Source organism: Haplochromis burtoni, unplaced genomic scaffold, assembly GCF_018398535.1.
Source record: "Haplochromis burtoni strain Fernald_Lab_line unplaced genomic scaffold, NCSU_Asbu1 Contig_178, whole genome shotgun sequence".
NCBI classification, from domain to species: Eukaryota; Metazoa; Chordata; class Actinopteri; order Cichliformes; family Cichlidae; genus Haplochromis; species Haplochromis burtoni.
The window spans coordinates 477,620-503,477 of NW_024582539.1; the positions used below are offsets into that span (position 1 = coordinate 477,620).

A 25,858-nucleotide genomic window follows, 5' to 3' on the forward strand; every position below is an offset into this window, starting at 1 on the left:
TATATATATATATATATATTCATTCATTTTAATGATATGCAGGATCATTCACCTGTGTTTTGTTTTTCGTGATCTCTGTTTAGAGTATGCCCAGCTGTTTGCAGCCCTTATAGCCCGAACAGCCAAAGATGTGGATGTACTCATAGACTCGCTGCCCAGTGAGGAGTCCACAGCAGCTCTGCAGGTCAGCACATTCATAAGTATCACCGACTATTTCACATGTGTATATATATTTCAATGTATTAATTCTATTTTCCCGGACATAAAAAAAAAACTAATTCAAGTAGAGGAGCACTGTTAGTATGTCTAGCTATCAGTCAGCAGAGGGAAGTGTGTTTTGTGTGTAAGCAAACTGTTTATAGTCTATAGAGAAATATGTTAAAGACAACAACAGTCATTCTTGTGTTGATCTCTCTCCCGTAAATAGAAAGATACATGACATCAAGTGTCACTTTCCTGTGCACTGCTTTCTGCTATTAGATTAGACTAGAATAGATTAAAGAACAGAAAATTGAGAATAGGATGTTTCCCAGCAAGCATATCTGAGTGCAATACACAGTACTGCCAGTGAGCATTTGTAACACAAATATCTTTGAATGACATTAGTGGTACTTGGAAAACTTGCTAACTTTTTGATCTGTTTCCAGAGACTTTTATCAGTAGACAAAAAAGCAAAAACATCTCTTTTAATATTTTATGGCCTTCACTCAAGAGAGGAACGATAAACACCACGGCTGGAGTGTTCCGATTACGAGATTATTTTGAGGAACATCCATTAAGTAAATGGTAAAGCTCACTTAAACCAGTTAAAACTGCCAAATTGGTAATGTTTGGGAAACTTAGACTCTGAGTACACAGGGAAGGGGGGAGTTTCCCTGCATAGAGGAAGTTTTAGTCTGAGCCAAAGGAAAATCACCAGCATTGTTGTTAAATGATTTCTCTAAAAGATTCATGGATCTTGGCAGTATGCACATTTTTGCTGGGGACGTGACTAATAATTGTATATATTGCTGGAAAATGAGGTATTTAAGAAACAAAAAACAAACTTTCATTGCTTTTAATCTGCATGGGCCAATCATGCTTAATGTCATTACAAGCTCCAAATGCCTTTTCTGAGCCGAGTAGGTGCTGCTCTTTCTCAAACAAGTATGATATTTATCTCTAGGTAATGTTATAAGAAAGTAAGCCATCCTTACAGGCAGCTCATGTCATTTCTAGCTTTTTATAAGTCGGAGCAGTAGTCGTCAGTCTTTCTGAAAAACAGCCGAGCAATATTGTATAATCAGTGGTGTTGGTTCTTTGTGCAAGGATACTTCTATCTTCATGCGGACCACAGGGCAGCATTTTTTAGATATTAGTGCTGTCAGATGTCAGTGGAATTTTGTGAATGAGACTTGCACAGCCCAGAAGTTCTAGTTTCCCTGTAGCTCTCTGAGGGCCGACAATACACGCAACTGGTTTTAGATATAAAGTAAAAAGACATCTGTCATACAAAGCTGTTAGAAATGATCAGCTGTAAGACCACGTCTCAGGAGACTTTCTGCACACATTGTGAATCATGCATGGAATCTCGTCACAGTCTGATGGCAGCTTTTGAACCGTGAAACAGAACTTGTACAAAGTGGTTCTCATCAACTATTTAAAAGTTGCTCACACACACCACCTGCGTTGTGTGGGGATATTGGGTGTACCAGGTGGGAATTCTTTTATTATTCAGTCAGTTATTGTGAGATCTGATGCTTCCAAGTTATACACAATTAAAGGAAACCTTCACTCAGTTGTTATCAGTTATTTGACGCTCCACAAAAGGGAAAATAAAAACACCAAAGCTGTTTTCATTAAATCTGACTGACTGTGACTTCTCATCAGGCGGCCAGTCTGCGGCAGCTGGAGGAGGAGAACCATGAGGCAGCAGCTCGGCTAGAAGAGGTGGTTTACCGCGGCGATATGCTCCTGGAGAAGATCCAGAGTGCACTGGCTGACATTGCCCAATCTCAGCTCCGCACCCGCAACGGGGCACCCAGCCAGCCATCACCGACTGAATCCTGACCCGAGGAATGCATAATATGATTCTGGACAATTTTCAGTCTTTTCAGCTATTTTTATTTTCTTTGCCTTCAGCCACAATAGGCCATCGTTGAAACTGCCAAACATGGTGTGTGTTCACATGTCAAATGTGTGAACATGTAGATGCTGAAGCGGTTCTGTGTGGATGAGGTCATCTTTATGTTTTTTGTTTGTTTTCTGCAGCTCAGCTAAAGAAGGATGAAGGATGGTGTCTTTACATGCACACGGATCTTCTTTCCTGAAATTTTTATTTTAAAAAACAAAAAAAACTTCTCTGTGGGCCTGAGGAGACCAATCTGACAGGTGTTCTGTGATTTATGTACACTATATGTTATATATTTATGTCTGATTTTGTAGATATTGATAGCTCATCTCTCTGAGGTATTTTCTTTTTTAAATAAACCGTGGACAGCCACATAAGTGTTAATAATATCTTTTTTTTATATAATTTGCAAACTGTTACCACAAGCGTTTTGTACACGAACCATGTGGGTGATGTTAATTGTTGGAGTTTGTGGCATTGCATCAGTTTCATTTTTTTCATTGGAACTGATACACTAGCAGAAACTGACATGACGTACTGCGAGCCTTTACCAGGAAACGATTACAATTAAAGAATGACCACATTTCAGTTCATGTGACCTTTAAAGGAAATTCTGATGGACACAGCTTTGAGGAACTAAGCTGTGGCTCTTGTATATTTCATAATGTGTTTTGACAAAAACAATAGTGAAAGGAAAAAAAATTTTAAAGTAGGGGAGAAAAACCAACTCCATAATCTGGTTCTATCGACGGTTTGAAACGTTTCAGTAAAAGGCATGAAAATTTCACATTACGAAAAGTTATGTATATGCGTGTGTTCTGTTCTAACTCCTAGTCAGTCTGATACATCATATTTAAAAAAAAAACTTAAAGAGCAAAAATCACCTTTGTCACATTTGCAACTAAAATATTTTCACAAGTCATGCAGTGCAATCTTCATTTTTGCAAAACAAATGCTTTCATATTGGCTGAATCCATTTCAGACTGAACTTTGTGAAACCCAGGCTGCAGGCCAGAGACTTTATAGCCCAAATCTAAATATAGGTGCTGTGTCACAGCTCAGTGGGCCCCATTGATGTGAGAAATATAAAAACAGCCTTGTCTGCTGGCCACCACACCCAGACGTGTTAGCAGGACCCACCCGCCTGTCTGCATGTTGACATCATGGTCCTAACAGTAAAAGCACTTAACCCGCCCGAACGAGGAGATTTATGACAGCAAATCTTCACCTGCCCTGGTTTGGTCAACAAAACTTTGTCTGTGCTCAAATTTTGTTATCTGCGTTTTCATTCACATGTGATTAGTGTAGCTTCTCCCTTTAATGTTCTTTGTTTATTCCAAAGGTCTATAGGACAATCTACAAGGAAATGAAAGAGTCCAGATAGGATGAAGACATTTCTAAGCATCACTGATGGGATTTTTAAGGAAACACTCCGTTCCTTTTTGAAGGGCTCTACTGTAACAATGTTGGAATGCCGACACATTTATTTCGGTTTCTAGTTTAAACAATGAGCACTTTTTAAAGGGTTTGTAGGCAGACAAGCTGTTATAATCTCAAACTGCTATGGCAAAGGTCTCAGATTGTGCCTTAATAGAAAGTGCTATAAATGTGGACTGTGCGACTTTTATCTTATCATACTTTATTACGTTCTATCTGGTTTATTGCCACTAGATAAACGTTGTCCAATAAAATATCAGTGTGGTTTCGATTAGTTCTACTTATATTTTGAATAGCAGTAACATTTCAGTATAACTAACTCCTGCAGCTTTTTCATTTAGTCAACAATTAGAAACCTGATGCTTGTGTATTGATCACCAATGTGACCTTTTATTGGCCTTACATACCCTCTCATTCATACGGTATTTCATAATTATGTGTGAAGAACATTTTACAATAAAATACCATTTAATACTTGCAAATTATCAGAATAATAGAAGCTATTTTAGTAAGAATTTGCGCTAAGCACAACCAATAAAATTATGTATCAAAGCCTCCAACTGCTGGAAATTCTTTCATCGCTGCAAACGCTTGCTAGCTGGACCCGTCCCCGACTCTTGCAGGGCGGCTTGGATGCTCCTATTGGCCAATCTATCACCCTTATGTAGAGGTCACGTTTTATTGGGCAGAAGAAAACACGGATTCTTTTAGTCATCGCTGATTGGTCGGCGTTAGCGTCATTCAGGCGCTACGCCGTTGCGTTGTCGGAACGTCTGACGAGCCCGACGGTCTCAGGAAGCAGCGGAGCTTATTTCATATTTTGTAGCCATAAAGGACCGAAGGGAACAGTGTGTTTTTGGGGGGTCGGTTGCCACATGTACAGACAGTAAAACATTTTTAAATTATTTCGGCGTGGGGTATTTTTGCCGTCAGAGGTCTTTTGTTATGATTTGGGGTCAATAGCGGTGATGTTTACTGTGCAGCCTCTAAGGTTCCTCTAAGGGGTAGCCTATAACCAGAGCCTCTAGCTTCCAACTGCCTAAAAAATTAGGCAGAAACGATATAAGACATTTCATTTCTTCATTTGGGTCGTGGCCTGGCGGCACGCCAATAATTGACTCTGGAGCAGGACACGGAGGTAAGTGAAAAAGATTTATTTAAAAAAAATGCTGTCCATTTTTTATCCTGTCCGAATTGAATTTATTAATATAGTTGAACCTGCCACACAGACACGCAAAGGGAATGTAGCAAATAGGTAGCTCGCACAGTATAGCGTCAAACAAGCTAACTACAAGAAAGAAGCGGTGAATATTCTCCCTAGTGTGAGGCATGCAGCAGTGGCGGACCTATGGTAGCTGAGGTCCGACAGGGTGGCGTCAGTGTAGGTGAGCCGGGAAACATTAGCTAAGGCAAACATGTGCATGTGTACATACCGGTAACTGGTCAATCGCCACATATAAAGGGTGAAAAGCTTAACAGCTGTGCCTTAAAAAATTGCCATTTTTTGCCATATATTTTGTTCACTTCTAATATGAACTGACTGCTCTCTCTGGTGGATTGGATTTCAGAATGTATTTGAGATAAATGTCCTTTTCTTAAGTTGTTAATATACTTCAAGTTCCTGTTGCCAGGAATCATTTATTGAGTTTTTAACACACACTTGGCTGTTTAGCTTAAAATAAACTAACTGTTCAGGGGAACATATGCTTTCACAGTTTCTCTGTGCGTAAGCACACATTTGTGTGTTGATTCATGACTGAGTCCTTTCATTCAGGAGGGAAAGGGTTTCCTGTCCACTCACTCCGAGTGCTTTAAGGGTGGAGTGTGTGAAACTGAAGAATTTTTCACACAAAACTGAGAAATCAGTGGTTAACGGGTACACTGAGCTTCATCTGTCCTGATTCTTCTTTCTATTCAAAGTAAAGTATTTCTCCAGAAACACCTGCAGCAGGCTGGATTTTAAAGTTCAGCGGTGCATCTGGGGTTATAGCTTGCCTGCTTGTATGACACTGGCTTCTTCTCGTGCAGATAATCTCAAGCTGATCCACAGATCTCAGAATTCCATTGAGAAATCATTTCTTACTAACTAAAAATCATTCATGTTGTTCTGTTGGAGGTTTTTAGTACTTGAAAGTGTGGTCAAACAATCTGGCAGCTGCCAGTAACACTTTATTTTAAGTGTAAGAAGCTATGTATATATTATGTATTACTTGATTTGTGTAAAATGAATAGATGTTGCCATTTGCTGGTGACCCAAGAACAGCCTGTGAACCGTAAAGGAAATGAGTCTGTGTTAGCTTGTTTGACAGAAATCTTCATTATTTTCTGATAATTATGGCTGCTTGATAGACTGGAAATCCTCATTAGAACTGGCTAAAAATAATGTTCCTATGGTTGGACGGTTTCATTGGGACCAAATGCTTTACTGGAGCCACTGGTGTATTTCAGTTCTGGTGGGCTGTTTTAGGCTGCATTCTTAAGTTTCTAAATAGCAAGCCCGAGTTGGTAATGCCTTCCTTATAAGTGCCTGAGTTGCGCAGCCGTGTTTGTTTAGCTGTGGGGTGGATCTGGTTATCTTCAAGCCAACTGAATCCCCTTTAGGCAGAGCTAAGGCCTGGCTGGCTCAGTTATGATGTAACAGTTTAAATGATGCCTCTTTTTCCACCTTGTTTGGAAAACCAGGAAAAAAAAAACTCCATCAGGGGAAATTCTGAGTCTCTTTTCACATATTACGAAAAGCACATCATTCCACTCATTTCCTTTCTATGTGGATAATCCAGGTTATCCAGTTTAGGTTGTGAACATTTCTTCTTCTAAGATGGATAAAAAAAATAACAGCGCAATCAAACTAAATGAAAGAACTGAATATACTATTTGACTGTCATCAAGATAATTTAAACCTAACACCATGTTATCCTGGATTAGTTCTGCTCTATTCCAATAGCATGCAGGCTCTAACTAATATTGGTGCTTTTTCTGTCAGCACATTAGTCATGAAACCATGATATTCCCAGCCAAGAACAAATTAAGAATGCACAATCTTTATTTTAAGCATAATAATAATAATAATAATAATAATAATAATAATAATATTATTATTATTATTATTATTATTATTATTATAGATGGATAGCAAACAAGCTCTTTTGTATAACCCATTTATCTTAGTCTGCATGGTAACGTATGTGTAGAAGCCAATTTACTGTAAGTTCATGTCCCTCTCTAATGACTTTAGTCGAACATACAGTGAAACTCCTGCTCCTCGTACACACTGGTGTTTATGTGTGCAAAAGCAACTGTCTAAAATACATAAAATAATACTATGTTACTTTGTGACAATGAGCACTAAAGAAATAGTCAGCTGTCTTTCAACTGAGCGCGTCATAGGTGAGCTGCACCTTCACTTTCTGAACCGCAGCAAGCAGCGGTCCTCGGTCTGCTCTCTTCTCTCAGCAGTGAACTTGGTCTGCTGGCAAACGAATCAGCTCTCCGCCTGCTTCAGGTTCTGGTTAGAGTGATGCTCCAGCTCAAATCGGTTCTCTCAGGCTGAACAAGGACTGCCGTCACTGATGTCTGTCTGATTGCAGAATGGAAATGGGAATGAGATGGGAATGACCCAAGCTAGCTGGTTAAGAGTGACCATTAGCTGTGCATATTGAAGCTCTGTATATGGCTCTGTATTTCACTGAGCCCTAAATACTTATCCTGTGAAAACTTTATGGGAGACTCAGGATAGATGTCTGCACGGCAGTAGTCATGACCCATGTTGTCTCCTTTAAAAAAATATGCAAACATATAATTTATTTAAAATACACAACTCAAGGCCACATAACTTTGGAGGAGGGGTGGCGGCAAACTCTTCTATATGTCAAAATAATGAAATGGAGAGACTGCATAGTAGACAGTGGTATACATACAAGCCCACAGCAAATGAGCAACAGCTTCTGCTGGGTTAATGCAACACCACTTGAACAAACCACCTGCAGACATGAAATACTACACCAGCTCATAATATTACTGGTAATTTGTTTACTTAATACTTATGGTTATAAATCTGTTGATTATTTAAGGCAGTGGTGCATAGTTGTAGTGTAGCAATTTTTTATTTTTTTTTTTGATTTCACAATATTTGGATGGACATTTTGACTACATGCAGAGGATGTGACCCCCTCCCTGTTTATGCATTTAAACAATAGCTCCGTGATAACCTACACTTTGGGTTAGCTAATACGGTATCCTTTTTCTCCAGAGTGCTCTTATCGTGTCAATAAAGTCGTCTAATGGTGGGGATAGGGAGGTATATGTCTATAATTCATGCACTTTCTTTTAAGTCCAGTCTTATTAAGTAAGGCCCAGCCATTAGCCGGTGCCAAAATCATAAATCTAGTCAGTAACTGAAATATTAGCTGCAGTCACAGAGAAATAAACTTGTGTCCCAGAGTGAGTGACCTCTAATGTAGTAGTTTCTAGTAGTTGCTGAGGTGGTGTGGTATCCACTTCTTTATGAAGAAAAGTGTGCTTGCAGGTAGAGTACACAGAGGTCCAGTCATAGCTGATGGAAACCTTAAAAAAGTTGCACCACATCTTGCCCACGTGAATGCACAAGTGTAAGTGTGCTTGTTCAGAGTTGCTGAGCTCCCAGCGTGTGCTGTGGTGCAGGTACATCAGCACAGACCTCGCTAACGCAGAAGCCATTGTTTGCTACTGATCCAGTTTTCCTCCCAGTTTGCAGCAGTGATTCAGGATTTTTCTCAGAAGTCAGGAAATGTCTTGTTGTGGGATCGCGGGGCCATAACGGGAAAAAGACCAGTGACTAGACGAAACACGGGTCCTATCTTTTGCCTGCAGGGCTGTTTTATCTCCTTGTGAGCTAATCAAGCCCATTCATACCTTTTCTGATAGCGAACTGCTGAAATGTTTTGATGATATACACGACCCCCCTTCTTCTTCTTCTTCTTCCTTCCTTCCTTCCTTTGTTACATAATATGTTCACAGTCTGTTGTTTTTGTGTTTGTTTTTTTTATATTCTTTGAATTTCGCTGGGGGAAAATCAAACTTCTTTCTTCTTTTTTCCTTTCTTGTGCTCTTTAGCATGATCATTTGTCTCTGATTATGTTTAAACTACTAGTGGCCTCAGCCTCACGTGCATGTATGTTTCTTTTGCTGCCTGAGCTTTTCATTCCACCCACATGAGGGCTTTGTAGAGAAAACTCTTCCCAAGTAGTTGAACGTTTTCAAGCTCTTTCATCTGGACTTAAGGCTACACTGCTTGGGATCTGTTCCAGAGCTGAACCCTTGGCATGAATGTACATTGTCACTTTTACAACACGCAAGGGTTTGAAACAGTAAAGCCAGTGTTGGTAACGCCTGCTTTTTCTATAAAGTGTGCTGTTGCTGCAGTTGCACTAATAAACTGCTTTGGCTGATAAAGTGGACAATATGAGCTAATTACCAGTAATATTACACTGGTATCTATGGCACATGACACATGGCAAGAACGACTGAAATGACTTAATTCAAGGATGTCAAACTCTTTTTAGTTCGTGGGCCACGTACAGCCTTCTTTGATTGTAAATGGGCTGGACCACACTCTACTTTCTGTCAGTGTAAACTACACATGTAATCCCTGAGACATCATAATTTAAGAAAAAGAAGTCAAATTTAAATAGTGTTTCCCAGTTTCTATAATGAAAAACTTTTTTTGTCTATTACTTAATTACTCTGGTGTAGTATGAATGGCCATGGGCGAGGTCTTTATCAGCAGGAAAAGCTGTAAAACTAAAAAATACAGTTAAACGTACAAAACTTATGTCCACCTTCACATTTTATATGAATATATGTTATTTATGTGTTATTTAAACCTCTCTGACTCCAATCCAGACCAGTGGATGGGTATGGAGTCAGAGTTAGAGCTGGGCGATAGAACGATAACGATATGTATCGCGATATAACTTTTACTCGATAGAGAAATTAAGCTATCGCGATAGACCTCGCCGCTCTTGTCCTCTTAAAAAAAAAAAAAAAAAAAAAAAAAGGTCAGCCAATCCAAATTAAGTAGCGCAGAGCCGAACCAATCACAGCCGCAGCGTCACGTCGCGTGACTTGTTACGTACAGCACAAGTGCCAAGCCGCACGTGTGTTTGTTTGGGAAGCAGCCAGCGGTAATGGAGGAAATGAGTGGCCGACTAGAAAAATCAACCGAGCGTGACCGAAGAGAAAACAGATGATGGTTCCAACGCCGGAGAGATTGTCGAACGGAAGAGCCATAGAAGTTCCGTAGTGTGAAGGTATTTCGGCTATTTCAAGTCTGACAAAAAACAGAGTAGCGTGCACTGTAAATTGTGCCGAAAGCAAGTCTGGAAATACAATAAACTGGTGCATGCGTCACACTGTGCGCCACGTTATTGTTTCGGTGAAATGAATTTCTACAATACTGTTACTGTTAATTCTACTCTCTGCAGTGTTTAAATGCTTACATATACACACAGTTACTGTCCCTCCACACATACGACTCGGTTCTGCTTCTATGCCCCAGCTTTGTTTACTTTTTCCCACCGAGGCTTCTAGACTTCTGATTGGCCAACATTTCTGCACGGTTAGGAATCTAGCGCCACCTGCTGCTTTGGCATGTTCATAGCAGCGTTTTCCTTCATTTCTGCCTTTATGTGTGGACGGGATTATTTTTTAAAACGAAAACGGAAAATCTCCGTTTTCAAAAATACCCGTGTACGTGTGGACGTAGCCTCAGTCTCTGACTGGAAGCGCTAATTCGTCATTCGGCTTTTGTCAGACTAAAGTAACTGTTAAAACTGTTTGAAAAGCTCAGCTATACAACAAGGAGAGATTGAGAATTTCCTTTTAGTTCTCAGTTTATTTGATATTGACAAAAGTTAGTCAGTTTTGTCTGTTCTTCTGTAAAACAAACTAAGATTTATTTTTAGAATTAATATTTTGTTTCTAAGTGGAATTGACAATTTAGTCTGTTTCGTTTGTTCTATTTTGAAACTTAAACGCTTTAGCGGCTGCCTTTTGTGTAGTTTGCAATATTTGCCTTTATTTATCTGAAAAAGTCTCATGTTCCTTAAGTACATCTACCCTGTTGAACTTATTATGGGAAATAAATATTTAAATAAAAACAAGCTGCTGATTATTTCACATTTTACTTGTGAGCAACGGCACATTTAAATCTTACAAATATAGTTATTTGGCTTATATCGTGATAGATATCGTTATCGCCTGAAATGAAAAAAACATATCGTGATATGAAAAAATCTTATATCGCCCAGCTCTAGTCAGAGTTTTGGAGGTTTAAATAATATATCCTCTTTGAAGTAGTGGCTAAACAATACTAGATTTGATGTTGAGAAATCCTTCCTGCATTCTTAAATTTTAAAGTTTGAGCAACATGCCATAAAGGTAACTCTGTCACAGGCAGCATATTAGCAGATGATATGAGTTGGGAAAGCTTGGTAGATACTCACTGTCACAGTATTAGATATGAAAAAGCAGCCTGAGGCATCACTAACATGTGCAAACAGCACAGGCTGTATCAAACAGAACCATGTGGTTCTGCAGCTGTTAGCCCGGCAACGACTGTAAACACTTTCGTGAGTTTCACGTAGTTGCTGGTAGGGAGCAACAGCAGTGGCTGCAGTGGCTCAATACATGCTTGCAAAAGTATGGGTCCAGTTTACTATCTGGAGCACATTGAGCACTTGTGAACATGTTTGTGTGTAAAACTTTAAATTCAAGAAATGTATTGGCCATGTATTTGCCACAAGCTTCCATGTCCATTACTTTAAAAAAGCACAGCCTTTTGAAAACGCCTCTTTGATACACCCTGCCATTGGTTACACATTAAAATACAGTATTGAACAATCTGCTTAGTTACCAATCATGGCGACAACACCTGACTCAGAAACATCATCCAGTCAGCTGCGGTGCTGCAGACAGGGATGAGGCTGTAGTAAACCAGTGAGTCGGAGCTGCTGTGCACAGGCAGGGCTGTTTATTTTGGCGCATATGTGATAACACTTACGTGGATAGTAAAAATAAACTAAAAATACTGGCTGACTGATGGAACGGTCTGGCTCTATTTTGACATTAGACCTTTTTTGTTTGCTCTAAAGCAGACACTTGGCACGCCAGGAATAATGTTACTGTCATCCTTCTACATGTATTTATGTAGTGTAGTACTTTTATGGTAAGTCTGCCGTGACAGTCGTGGTGGTGTGCAATCCCTTTCCAGTTCATAGAGTATGTGTAATCGTACCTCAGATACAGGTGTGTCCACGCCCTCGTCGTTACCTGAGGGCTGCAGTATTTGTGGTGGAAACACTGTCATGGCCGCGTAGAATACAGCACAGGTTGCAAACAGGACGGGCAGAGTGTAGCTTTTATAATCTGCTTATATTCTGTTTCTATGAGAGTTACTTCACAAGCTGAATGCATGGAGTGAAGACTTGCAAGGTCAAATTTTAGCAGAGGACCGAATCAACAGACGTAAGATAATAAACGGAGCATATTATATTGTTGTGTTTGACTGTGTGGAAGCATAAAATTAGTTTAGAAAGCAGTCAGAGTGACAGTTTCAAAGGAAATTCCTTTGAACTCCTTTGTTTCTGTTATCTGTTATAGTTTATTGATTTATGTTAAAATTGAAAGGAAAAGAAAACACAGACAAAGAATTTCTGGGTGTGGCCTGTATCCTGGTGCTATTTTAAACCTTCCCTGAGGTTACCTGCTGTCAGTCGAGCTCCTACCTGGCAGTGGGGAGAAAACTTTCGCGGCGTTCTGATTATGGAGTTTGCACATGTCTGTCTATATCTTTGGAAACGTTGGTGTGGAGTGGATAGTACAGATACTTCCTGCACATCAGCGGACCGATGTGCACAATCTGATCTTTGTTCTTTTATTGTTTCTGTTGTCTTGCAGGATAGTATGGCCATGACGGGAGGGACTGCAGCTGCCCTTCCCATGAGCAACCACACCCGAGAGAGGGTGACAGTGGCCAAGCTGACACTGGAAAATTTCTACAGCACTCTGCTCACCCAGCACGAAGAGCGTGAGATGAGGTACTGCATAGAACTTTTTATTCCTTTACTAACTGAGCATCATACCATTTAAATGCTTAGGTTATGCACGCATCAAGTGTCCCTCCGACTAACCACTGGAAAAGCTAACAATGCAGACACGTTTCATCCTAGGTGTGAACACAACACAGGGAATCTGACCACTTCTGTTCTCACGTTACCTGAGAGTCGATCTTTTGTCCAGGCGTCACAGTTCAGTGGCTCCTGTAAAAGAAGGCTGGGTCCCTGTTTACACCCCTCCATAAACAGGGGGGGATTCATTTTCAAGATTTGACACGTCCGAGGTCATCGAATCTCTTCCTGTTTTTCTTTTGTTTTTTCCCCCCTTTTTTCATTTTTCCTCTCCGCTCTAATTTGTGTATCACGAGGAAGCTTGTGTGTTATTTGCATTTTTTTTTTAAAGGAATCTATTGTTTTTATTCATAGGCAGAAAAAACTGGAGAAGGCCATGGAAGAGGAAGGTTTACCAGATGAGGAGGTACAGTACGCTTTGTACTTTAGTTACATAATTCCTACTTTTCTCTTTTCGTTCTTAGACTTATTCACAAATCTGTGTTTTCTTTACAGAAAGTAATGCGGCGCTCTCAGCATGCCCGAAAGGAGACAGAGTTTTTACGACTGAAGAGGACACGACTCGGTTTGGATGACTTTGAGTCCCTAAAGGTCATTGGACGAGGTGCTTTTGGAGAGGTACATTTAAACAAAAAACGAAAACAAAACTCGAGCCTCCAGGATTGTGGGACTGTAATCAAAAAGGTGTCTCTTTGTGATTTTGACTGATGCTGTGTCCCTCAGGTGCGTTTGGTACAGAAGAAAGACACAGGCCACATTTATGCCATGAAGATTTTGAGGAAAGCAGACATGCTGGAGAAAGAACAGGTAATGCGTTTGCCTGCGTCACAGTTCTCCAGGATAATAAGCCATACTTGTTCTGCTGCATTCAGGATCCTGTATCTGCGCTCTCCCCGTAGGTCGCTCACATCCGGGCAGAGAGGGATATTCTGGTCGAGGCAGATGGTGCCTGGGTGGTCAAGATGTTCTACAGCTTCCAGGACAAGAGAAACCTCTACCTCATTATGGAGTTCCTGCCTGGAGGTTAGTACTGGCAAAATCCACAGACCATCTCAGGTCACCTGATGTTAGGATCTCAGATCTAAAAGGTCTGACCTTTTTGCCAGGTGACATGATGACACTGCTGATGAAGAAGGACACTCTCTCTGAAGAGGCCACTCAGTTCTACATCGCAGAGACAGTACTGGCCATTGACTCCATCCACCAGCTGGGATTCATCCACAGAGACATCAAACCGGACAACCTGCTGCTGGACTCCAGAGTGAGAACAGAAACACAAAAGCACATGCAGATTCACAGAGACGTTTCCAGATTTCCGATATCATAATCTGTAAGATGCAGACTCCTTAATTAAATGTTCATTTGCTCACAGGGACATGTGAAACTGTCAGATTTTGGCCTGTGTACTGGGCTGAAGAAAGCTCATCGCACAGAATTTTACAGGAACCTGACGCACAACCCGCCCAGTGATTTCTGTGAGTCACGAACATGACATCCTCAACAAAATAACATAACAATAATTCTGGCAAAACTATTAGAAACAAAACTTTTCATGTAATTTTTTTTTAATGGTTGTTTTTCTTTATTTTTCAGCCTTTCAAAATATGAACTCCAAGAGGAAAGCAGAGACCTGGAAGAAGAACCGGAGACAGCTGGTATAATTTTGGCATTTTACTAGACAAATTATAGGAGAGAGGAATGGCACTCCTGAATTGAAGTCAGAAAATTGACTGATTGTGTCAGTGACAGAAGTAACTTTTCAAAAATCGTATTATTATTAAAAATTCTATAAAAGCAGAAGTTTTGGCAGCTTGTTTGCCTGTAGGATGGTGAAAACCAGGCACAGCATATCAGCACAAACACCACACGCCAACTGTCATGAATGTTAAAGGAGGTGTGATGTGCAGCCACAGTACCTGCACACCTTGCAGTCAATGAGTGGGACTTGAACTCCTCCGTATACCAGAATGGAGTCAAAGTTTGAGCTAAGTGGGTCATACAACAGGATGATGATCCCAAAGGAAAAGAATCAAGGTGTTGCAGTGGCTCAGTCAAAGTCCAGACCTCAGCCTGATTGAAATGCTGTGATGGGATCTAAATAGAGCTGCACTTAAATGAACTGAAGCAATGTTATAAAGAGTCAGACAAAATTCCCCTTCAACAATGTGAGAGACTGATGAAGTCATACTGAAAATGAGTACTTCAACTTATTGGAGCTAAAGTTGGCTGTTGAATCACAGGATGTGAAAACATTTTTTTTTTTCACATGACTGTAAATGAGAAGCTTTCAAAGAAAAGAGTAGGTGTACTACAGACAGCAGAATGATAAAGAAAGCATCTCCCTGTTACAGTAAACTTGATGTTATTGTTTCTACGTTTCAAGGTAAAAACCTTCACCTCTCATCTGGTGTGACTTTCAGGCTTATTCCACTGTGGGAACGCCAGACTACATCGCTCCTGAAGTGTTCATGCAGACGGGGTACAACAAACTGTGCGACTGGTGGTCTCTGGGTGTGATCATGTATGAGATGCTCATCGGTAAGCATGACACACACAGAGGGCACCAATATAGGACGATTTGAAGAATTGCATTTACACAAATACAATTTTTATGGGCGTTTATGTAAATTGATAGCTTACAATGTTATTATCAAACATCTGCTGTCAATGGCAAAAATGCAGTATATGGAACTTTGTGAGCAGGATTTCCTGAACTTACAGAAAGTACTGGAACCTGAGCAGGGACTTTTTGTGGAAGAAAAAATAATTTCCCTGGAACTTTATTTAGATCCAGGTCCCTGTGATGGAAATGTAGTGATTCTCGTAAGTTTCTGGTTCCTTGAAAAAGTTCCTGCTGTGAAAAATGGCCACTGTTGGGTTAATATTTCAAAGACTCTTTCATGCTTTGCAGCTTTTAAATGGATGTAAATGAAAGAAAAACTGAAGTACCCTCAGGTTCTTGCCAGACAATCATTAACTCGGCCGGATTATCCTGTCAGAAGAGTCAGTAATATCAACTGCTCTGCCACAGATGTTATAACATACTTGTTGGTTCTCTATCAGGTTATCCGCCCTTCTGCTCAGAGACACCACAGGAGACGTACAGGAAGGTTATGAACTGGAAGGAAACACTTGTCTTCCCGCCTGAAGTTCCCATCTCAGAGAGAGCCAAAGACTTGATATTAAGGTATAAACTGTATGTTTGGCTAGACTGAGCCTTTATTCTCAGAGGAGAAACTGCAGCTTGAGCTGCTTTTCTTTCCCTTCATTTCACTGTAGTCGATCTGGCTAACTGTGATGATAATTAGAAGCTAACAAATTTCTGTCATTGAAGCTTCAACACTTTTTTGGGGTTATTTTCCTGCCTGTGTGTTTTAGATATTCAGAAAAAAATTTAAATCTTACACAAACTTGCAGCACAAAGAACAACTTTGGTTCTCGTGATGATGACTCTGATGGAAGCTACAAGCCAACATGTGTGGGTTAAGCAGTTACATTGTTCCTTATTCTACAAGTACTACTGGGGATGTAACCTCTTCATATCTCTTCCTCGTGAAGCTTGGAAGCAGGTGAAGTTATGCCAAGAAAACCTCTGCTGTGTTTTAGGTTTTGCACAGATGCAGAGAACCGGATCGGAGCTGTGAGCGTGGACGAGATCAAGAGCCACCAGTTTTTTGAGTCGGTGGATTGGGAGCACATCAGGTACAAAAGAGCATATCTGCTGCTTATGAATGCAGTCCCCTCGGGAAAGTGAAAAACGCAATGCATCTTATTTCTATTGATGATTCTCTACAGGGAGCGGCCAGCCGCCATCTCCATAGAAATCAAAAGTATTGACGACACCTCTAACTTTGATGACTTCCCTGAATCGGACATCCTTCAGCCAGGTTTGTTTTCCGAAAGCTTTTCTGTCGCCGCTAGAGGAAAATCCTGATTAGGAACACTAACTAGCCTTTCATCAGATTCAGACATCGCATGACAAACCACAGATGAGTCATTGCAGTTCTCAACAAAAGCAGAAGTTGTAGTCCAATTTAACATTTCATCATTTCTGTAAGCTCTAAGAAACAACTGTGTTATATCTGTCTTCCACCTTTCTGTATTTCCTGTCATAAAGCACCCACGCTACAAAAATGTTGCGATACTGTCTGAAGCAAAAATAAAGACACAATGCAGTAATTTTTTACATTTACTTTATTGATCCTATAACACGGAGTGAATGTGGTGGATTGTCCATGATTAGAGCAGTTTGTTCAGTCCCCTCACTGACTTAAATGCCTCCAGATTTTGGCCAATGATGGTGCTGGCTTGGCTAAGTTTGTCAATCCTGCTCGTTAGGAAAACGACACACAATCCTGGTTGGGATGTTGGAATCAGAAGTTTAAATAGTTGATGCCATTGATGTCATCCCCATGTGGATCTCAGTGCACGTGTCAGTCTGTAGTGTCAAAGCAGCCATGCACGGCCTCACCTCGGTAGCTTGTTGACTCCACCGCCCCACAGACTTGGTGACAACAAGGAGTCTTTGAACTGCAGGGACACACTGAGGTGTTAACAGGACCAGCTTGTGGGCTGATCTACATAGTGAGGACCAGGCAGAGTCTTTTTTTTTATTTTTTTATTTTTATTTTTTTATGAGTTTGTGTTGATACACAGACGGTCCAGTTTTATTGTCGTGTGTTTTACAATCGACATACTACTGAGAAGTTGGAAGAGTGGGCACGGTTAGTCATGGTTAGTTGTCACTGATGGTGATGAAAATCTCAGAGTGTAGTAGGAGCTGGTTTGGAAATACAGAACCATTCCTCTCAGTGCATTCATGTGTTTGGAAAAGGACATGGATCAAAGGACTAGGTGTTCATTCTAAACAATTTCAATGGGCTGACCACAACAGCTTTGCACTTTAAATGTGCGTTGGCTCAGGGAGAAGTTCCAGGATCTTGCTCACCTATAGCTTCTTCTTTGAGAGATAGAGCTTTAACCTGTATTTGTGGATGGCATAGTGAACTGTGTTCAGAGAAGATGATTTCTGGAAGTGTTCCTGAGCCCGTGCAGTGATTTCCATGACAGTCATTCCTGATTTTAATGCAGAGCTCCCTGCGGGCCATGTGCATCCACTGTTGATTGTTAGCCCCGTGCACACAGACATTTCTCCAGATTCTCTGAATCTTGTGGTAATATCATGTACTGTAAGTTAGATATTCAAAGTCTTCACCGTTTTACTGACCTGTAGCCAATTTACTCTGATTACTTGCAAAGTGTTCCTCCAACTGTTTCCTTTCAGTGCCATTTACGTTTGTTGCCCCATCCCAAATATTTTGAGTAATGTTGCTGCCATCAAATTTAAAATGCGTTAATATTTTTCATGAAACACTAAAACATCTCAGTTTAAACATTTTACGTTTCATATGTTCTAATGTGAGTAAAATGTGGGTTTTTTGATATTTGCAAATAATTGCATTCTGTTTTTATTTATATTTTATACAGTTTTTATGAGCCAAAAGCTTAGGATTGAAGGTATGTCATTCAGAGTGAATATCTCTAAAATGGTCAGCAGCTTCACCCACCTGCTGGTCAGACCTTATGTTTGCAAAGGGCAACCAGTCAGAACACAGCTGGATTAAAAGGAAGAAGAGCTAAAATGGCTTGTTTCAGATACAGACTGAGGGGCTCAGTCTAAATAAGTCATATTTTATATTGTAATGTGTTAAAATATATGAGGGGGGATATCATTGCATAGTCTGTGGTGCCCCCAAGTGGTAAATTGCTTTTGTTGTTTGTCTTTGTGAAACAGCTAACGCAACGGAGCCAGACTTCAAATCAAAGGACTGGGTGTTCCTCAACTACACCTACAAACGCTTTGAGGGCCTGACTCAGCGAGGGACCATCCCCACATACATGAAGGCAGGGAAGGCTTGACGCACTCAAACGGGTGGACGGTGTGGTGGAGAAAAATAGACGTTTACGGACACAGGGTCGGGCCCCGGAGCCCCGCTGGTGCTGAAGGCTGCGCTGTCAGCCTCTCAGTCTAAATTTAACCTTCATCATAAGTTATTTAGGTCTGCTCAGCCGCGGCAAGAAAGCCAAGAACTCGGAAATTAAAGAGCATTACCGCATTACCTCGGTTGTTGATATTACACGTGCCGTCTTTAGCCATAGCACTCAGGCCAGCTCACTAACTAGGACACTAAATCAGCATATCTGCATGTTCAGCGGCATACTGCTTCTGGAGAAGTTGTTTTTTTTGTTTGTTTTGTTTTTTTATATATATATATACACGAGAACAAGGCTTGAATTCAAATGACTGCTCAAACTTTTTAACATAAGTTTTTACACTGGTGGCTAGTCAGATGCAAACTGCATTTCTGATATTGAAAATGAGCTCTATACACTGTAGTCAAACTCTGGATGATTGGTAAAATCAGGAACCCCTCACTTATTGTATCCAATACTCTGTTATCAAGTTCCAGCATGATTTCCAGTGGGTTTTTTTGCTGACTTTCCAAAGTGTAATTAAGAGTTAACCCCAACTGAAGAATATAGGAGCCAACTGTCTAGTGGTCAAACAAAAAAAAAGGGGTTTTTTTAGAACTAAAATATTAGCTCACAAAGTTGTAATGGATCCCAATTAAAGGTCAGTTGATATCAAAACTGTAAAACGGCTTAGGTTAACAGCACAAGCTATGTGTTTGGATAGTTGTGCTGCTGGCTCAAGGTATAGTTGGTCCAACAATGATTGGACAGGTGTAACATCGTCTAGTGTCATCATCGGGTCAAAGTTTATGCGACAGAGGCCTCTAAAGTTAGCGATAGCTGCAGCATTCTCACAGTCTCAGCTTTGCTGTCTTATGATAATTAGCAAATGTTAGCATGCTAATACACTAAACCACTGTGGTGAACACGTTAAACATTTTAGCATTGCCACTCTGATGTTAGCATGTAACACCACTGTAGAGCATTCTTTACACTTAAAGTGTAACAAAAAAATTCTCTCTATATATAAAAAGTGACTTTGCATTCACAATCTAGCTATTAGCATTTAGCTGTTAGCCTGGTTCAAAATCAGTAGCATCAAAAGGATAGAAAATCTAAAAGAAATGAGCAAAAAACTCAAATCATGCTGGAACCATCCTCTAACCCTCGTGCTAGTGAAACCGTGTGAGTTTGTGGCAGCTCAGCGAGGGGAACCCAGTCTGCAGCGTCGTCTCAGCACAGTTGCTTTTCTCGCATAAGAACAGCTTGTTGCCAGGAAACAATGAAATGCAATTTACCCTGTGCTGGACATCAGTTTCTGCAGCGTGTTGCCCTATTTGCATTGCCAAACAAACTGCTGAGCGTGCCCCTTCTGATCTGAGTTTTGGTCAGATCAGTGCTAAAGTACTTGTTATTTCCTCTGATTTATTTGAAATTCTGATCAGTGCACGGGCCAATCGCTTCTTTTTTTCTTAGGTCGACAAAACATGCAAAGTGCCTTTTCATAGAGCTGATAAATATTTAACCAGATATATAGGTGAGACCAATAAGACGGCATTCATTATAACCAACTGTTTTGACTCAAAGTGGAAAGGAGTAAGCGAAAGCACTGATGTTTCGATTTGATGTGTCTGCAGAGTGATAAGGCATATCTGTGGTGATAAAGCAGTAAGAAACAACAGGACTATAGAAAAGCAGGTGGCTTATAGGTTAGGTAATAAACGGGAGACTCATAAAATATGTGTCAAGGAAAACACAATGAACAGTTTGTCTTTGTTTGACAAGTAAGGATGAAAGTTGTAGATTAACACAGTGGATCTTTGTGTATTCAAGTTCCTGCATTTTTTTTTTTTAAATGTCTAGAAAAGGATACCTTTTACCATGAACAGCAGATCTGAGGCTGTTTTCTCACTTTCTCAACAAGACATTTAAGCTTCATGTGTGCTCAGAGTTGGGACAAGGCACAGTGCTAAAAGATGCTTACCAAAGAACTCTGACCGTCACAAATTCACATGTAGCTGTCGCTTGCTGCACTTAACTTAAAACTACCTGCAAAGAAGGGGAAAAAAAGGGTTCCAGGAGAGCTAAACTTGGTTATGGAATAAATTGCCATTTCTATTTGTACACATGTGAGAAAATGAATGTGCGGGAGATTGATGTTTCTCAATTAGGATATCTATAGGTTCACCCGCAGGGAAGGGAAATCTACTGAGGACTTTACCGCAGTTCAGCCGTAGCCATCACAGGAATGAATCCTTTATGAAACTGAAAGTGTTCCTTATTTCTGAGGGATGACGGAGACGGTGCGTCTACAACTGATTGATTTCATTTATATTTTTCCCCTTCCCCTTCAAGCTAGTCCTGCTGAAAATGTGATGACACATATGATGACTAATGAAGGATTTTGAGGGCAGATGCGTGTATATTTTTTCTGTTATTTATTATTTCCTTGTTTTTCATTAAAATGCTGATGAATTGGATTCATTGGGAATATTCAGTATACTGAAAAAAGGATGGGTTTTTTTTTTTTTTTAAATGTTGTTTGACCTCAAATGTAAAGGGGTATTAAACTTGATGCCAGGATATACTGTAAACCTGACATATTCTATAATGCAACATATGATGTGGTGTTTTTCTATCTCCCAAAGCTTGTGTCTTCCAAACTCTGTACCGCCTGTTTTTAAAGTTCATAGTCTGGTGACATCACTGTGACATCATCAGAGTAAAGTGTTCAGACTTCTCCCTCTAGAAAAACACCAGACTACACTATACTCCTGTCCAAAAAGGGAGGCTAATACTCCCTATGAAAATTGGTGATGCCCTTGAAACACAAGCCAAAACAATCTGCATCATATCACACAGTCAACCCTATGGACTGTTTTTAATTGACATGGATGGGGCTAAGACCTGGGTACAACAGGTCAGGAGCAGGACCCATACATTAGAAGCAGATTGTGTTTGCTGATGGCTACCGCTGCACATTCAAGGTTCTGTCTAATCACTGGAATGCTCTGACACAACCTGGGTATCAGCGCCCGAGTGGTGTATTCAGAGCTTCCTGTTTCACAGCCAAACAGTAGAGGTTGTTCATGGTAAGCTAGTCTGTGAGTGTGTGTGCAAATGCACGAGTGATTAAAAATGCAGTTTTTGTTAAGTAGATACTTTCTGGTGTTCAGTGTCCTAACTCTGTTTTGTGATAGATTTTTTTTTTTTTCTTCATAAAAACTGAGGGTAAATCTTCTATTGGTATCCATACAATTCTTATATATACATAATGACTTGAAATCCATTACTGTGTCACTTTATCTAAAGGGAATAGAATTATTGTGACTTTTTCACGAGGTCGAGTTCATGAAATGTTTCACTTTTATCGTTCATTAAGCCAGACAATTTGTTTCTGATGGACCAAACCAGCCTAGACGACTCAGCCTTGGTGTCAGACACGTCATTGTTGCCCAATATTTTAAGAAATATATTTAACATTGACTAAGAAAGCTTCCGAGTGATTTGGCAAATAATTTGAAATTTTCCCTTTGATGAGGCAAATTAAGGTTCTCAAACCACCCTCCACAGGCCAATACTGTGTCGTGCGATATTTTGTGTAATGATGTGTACATATTGTTGTAGACACTTGAAGGCAACTGTGTGGAGTTGAAGAGGAAATGCTCATTAATATATTCATTCACATCATTGAGTTTTTATGTTGATAAAATGCTTAAAATAATAAAATTAAACACTTCATGTCTTAAGATTTGTTCAATGTTTGGGGGGGGGGGGTTCATACTGGATGATAAATGAATGCTTGAACTCTAATCAGACTAAAGTGTGATCACACATTGATAAAAATGGATTGTTAGTGTTTATTTAAACACCTAAGGCTAAAACAGCAGGGCTTCCTGTGTGCCGCCTGTGGAGAAGGCTGCAAAATGGCTCTTGAAGAACATAAGGTGTGCTTCTGTCCATGACTGCGAGTACTATAACTTTTGCAGCGCTGACCTGGGTCATCGTTTTAAGTTACAGCACTGAGCGGGGTCACTGCACAATGGATAATCAGAACTTTCAAAACTTGAACTTCAAAAAGACATTTCCATCAAACTCTTATAATATATAGAGCAGGCGTAGGCAACTCGAGGCCTCAAGTGCTGGGGTCGTGCAGGTTTTATATGTCACCCTGGGTCAACACACCTGAATCAAATGAATAGTTCATTACCAGGCCTCTGGAGAACTTCAAGACATAGTGAGGAGGTATTTTAACCATTTAAATAAGTTGTGTTGGATCCAGGACACATCTAAAATCTGCAGGACACCAGCCCTTGAGGCCTGGAGTTGCCTACCCCTGATATAGAGGCACAAGCAGTGTCAATCCATTGTCTTCCTGCTATGATTATTGCCGCTACTAGAGGGAGCTCTTGTTGCAGCTTTACTGCTGATCAAAATCTTATGAATGGATGTTGTGGTTTAGCTAGCTAGCTACTGAAGCTACATGTTGTATACACTGTATAGATAGCTGTTTACACTCACTGGGCACTCTGTTCCACCATATTCAAAAGGTGCTCTATTGGATTTAGATCTGGTGACTCTGGACACCTTAAGGGTATAGTAAGCTCCCCTTTATCACCAATAAACCACTTTGAGATGTTCTGAGCTGTTGATGTGTTGCATTGTGCTCAGTTGGTTCTGAGGTACCCAAAGTTTGTCGGTGGAGGAGTGACACCCAGTGTGGTCTTCTGCTGAAGCCCATCTGCTTTACAGTTTGATGTGCAATAGATTCAAATATGCTCGCCTACACACCTCAGTTGTAGCGAGTGGTTGAGTTATTATTGCCTTCCTATCAGCTTGAAGCAGTCTGGCCATTCTCATCTGACCTCTGATATCAAGAAGACACTTTACAATGAGAAATGCTGCTCACTAGACATTTTCTCTCTTTCAGCCCATTCTCTGTAAACCTTACAGATGGCTATGTGGGAAAATTCCCAGCAGAACAGCAGTTTCTGAAATACTCAGACGTCTGGCACCAACAACCACGCCACATTCATAATCCCCTTTTTCCTCGTTCTGATACTCGCTTTAAACTTCAGCAGGTCGTTGTGACCATGTCTACATGCCTAAATGCACAGAGTTGCTGCCATGTGTTTGGATATTTAGATATTTGCCACCTTAAAGTTAACTTTAGGGATGTATTGAACAGCTTTTTGATTGCACATAAAAGCAATCTTTCTAAATCTGGTCTATTTAGATTATTTTGCAGGTATATTATTCACGAACAGCTTAAAACATAATGATTATTGCTTACTTAACTGTATGGAGATTAAAAATAACATTTGTATTTGCTTCACTGTACATTTTATGTTTTACAACCAGTGATGCAGACCTCTCCTGCCATCCCACCACAGTGCTTTCCCTATTGACTCCTGAACACGAGCCAGGCCTAGAATAAGATAAGCCAAGAATTCACCTTTTTTTCCTCCTCCCTGCAAAAACACAGTTGTGTTAACCGGGTTTTTCTATAATCCCTTACCCCGATTAAGAAACCGGGTTCCTGGTGTCCATGAAGAAATCAGGTTACTGCAGAGAGCTCACAACAACTAGGTTATGTAAGTTCTCGTAAGTGCACCTGATGCAGGGATGATATTGCCATGTCACAACCCAGTTATTATCGTGCATCCATAGTTGTCTACCCGTTAAGTAGCTGCTTTATATTTTTTTCTTTTTTTTAATAAATAGAATTTGAAGTTTAAAGTTTAAGACATTTGTATTTTAAATTATTTATGCTGATTATTAAGCATGTTAAGCAAAGTAGGATGGCAAAACCTTGGAAACACATCCTGAATTAGAGGTTAAAGAGCCCTTACCGAAGCAGTGTATCTGCATGTGGGCTGATAAGGTTGTTTTACTGCTGCGTGAGGGTAAAATTCACACCACATTACTGGTGGAACATGGCACCATGGTGAGAAAGATGTTTTTTTGTCTTTATGATTATAACACAGAGGGGGTCACAAGCAGGATAGCAAGCCAAGAGCCAACAGAGCCAACAAAATAGCCTGTTATTAATAAATTAATAAAAAAATTAATAAAAAACATACACATCCAGGGCCGAAAACAGACCGCCAGGACTCATATAGGTTTCCATGTGTGACAGGAGTGAATACGATACAAATAAACAACTGAAAAGCACACCTGCCTGCTTGCAGCGACATCCAACAGAACCTCTCATTACAAACTGGGCTATAAAAAGTCATTTTCGAAGCTGTGCATTTTTGATAGCTTTCCACTTTAACGTCATATAACCGTCACTATCCCTGCCTAAGCGCGTATAATGTCGTGTGTCTCGGCGTCTTAAGGTGTTTCCTGTCCACTTGCGATGTTTCCGGGTGTCTAAAGTGCACGGGGACACTACTTTCCCTGCCGACGGGCTTTAAATGGGTTAACGAGCCAAGCGCCACGTGACTGTCCAGTTATATAATATATAGGTCAACACGTTTCTCGCTCGCACGTGCAGCCTTCCCCCTTACGTAAAGTCTCGTGCAAAAGTCTCGAATTACACTATGTAGGTGAGAGCCAAAGATCGTCGATATCTGCGATAAAGAATTACTGAAATCTTTTTTTTTATCTCAAATTTTGGGGAATTTTGGTGTTAGAATAATTAGACTTTTATATTTAACACCTTTGCCTCTGCCTTTGTTTAAATAAACAAAAATAGATTTATTTAAAGTATTCTTATAAAACAAGGATATGAGGAAACCCCCAAATTACAGACATTTTCACCCAGTCTTAGCCAACTTTCTACCTTAGCTTAATGTTTGCACATATTCTAGCATTAAGATCACAGGTGAGTGACGTGAACAACAGAGACCCCTACTCCATTGAAAGGACACTACCCGACAGCGGTGGGGTGATGTGTTTGCTTCCACATCACCCCAAAACATCTCCCCAAACAATCCCATCAAGCATCCATAACATGTGCTGGGATAAGCCTGGTCCACAGATACCCCAACCCCCGTTTCCAGCAGCAGGGCAGAAGGGAATCAAATATTACATGGGTGTCAGACTTAAGGCCCAGGGGGCCATGATTTTAACACCCGTAATATAATGGGTATGTTTGTTTTTTTGAAGTTGTTGCTGATGTATGTACATGTGTTTATTGTGTGTACACGTTCATGCTTGGACATAACGG

At 40.3% G+C, this 25,858-nt stretch overlaps 2 protein-coding genes across 4 annotated transcripts in view; both read left to right on the forward strand.

Moving 5' to 3' along the window:
• med21 (mediator complex subunit 21) overlaps positions 1 to 2,494 on the forward strand; it is an 8,629-nt gene extending 6,135 nt beyond the window's left edge. The window contains exons 3-4 of the mRNA XM_005942905.3: positions 84 to 184; positions 1,870 to 2,494. Of these exons, the coding sequence (XP_005942967.1) occupies positions 84 to 184; positions 1,870 to 2,049 (281 nt within the window). The 3' untranslated portion in view covers positions 2,050 to 2,494. The remainder of the gene's footprint in view (positions 1 to 83; positions 185 to 1,869) is intronic.
• A 742-nt stretch (positions 2,495 to 3,236) lies between these two features.
• LOC102299551 (serine/threonine-protein kinase 38-like) lies at positions 3,237 to 22,428 on the forward strand. Of its 3 annotated transcripts, none has more exons than XM_005942908.3 (14): positions 3,237 to 4,685; positions 12,482 to 12,621; positions 13,066 to 13,117; positions 13,207 to 13,329; positions 13,435 to 13,518; positions 13,611 to 13,734; positions 13,818 to 13,972; positions 14,084 to 14,186; positions 14,305 to 14,366; positions 15,132 to 15,249; positions 15,775 to 15,898; positions 16,318 to 16,413; positions 16,507 to 16,598; positions 18,506 to 22,428. In XM_005942908.3, exons 2-14 carry the CDS (start codon positions 12,488 to 12,490, stop codon positions 18,628 to 18,630), a joined length of 1,392 nt encoding a protein of 463 aa, XP_005942970.1. In that variant the 5' UTR covers positions 3,237 to 4,685; positions 12,482 to 12,487; the 3' UTR covers positions 18,631 to 22,428. The 3 variants fall into 3 exon arrangements, with proteins under 3 accessions (XP_005942970.1, XP_042081607.1, XP_042081606.1); XM_042225673.1 differs by lacking the exon at positions 3,237 to 4,685 and adding an exon at positions 10,793 to 12,361; XM_042225672.1 differs by lacking the exon at positions 3,237 to 4,685 and having other exon boundaries at positions 10,793 to 12,621.
• Positions 22,429 to 25,858: the final 3,430 nt, after the last annotated feature.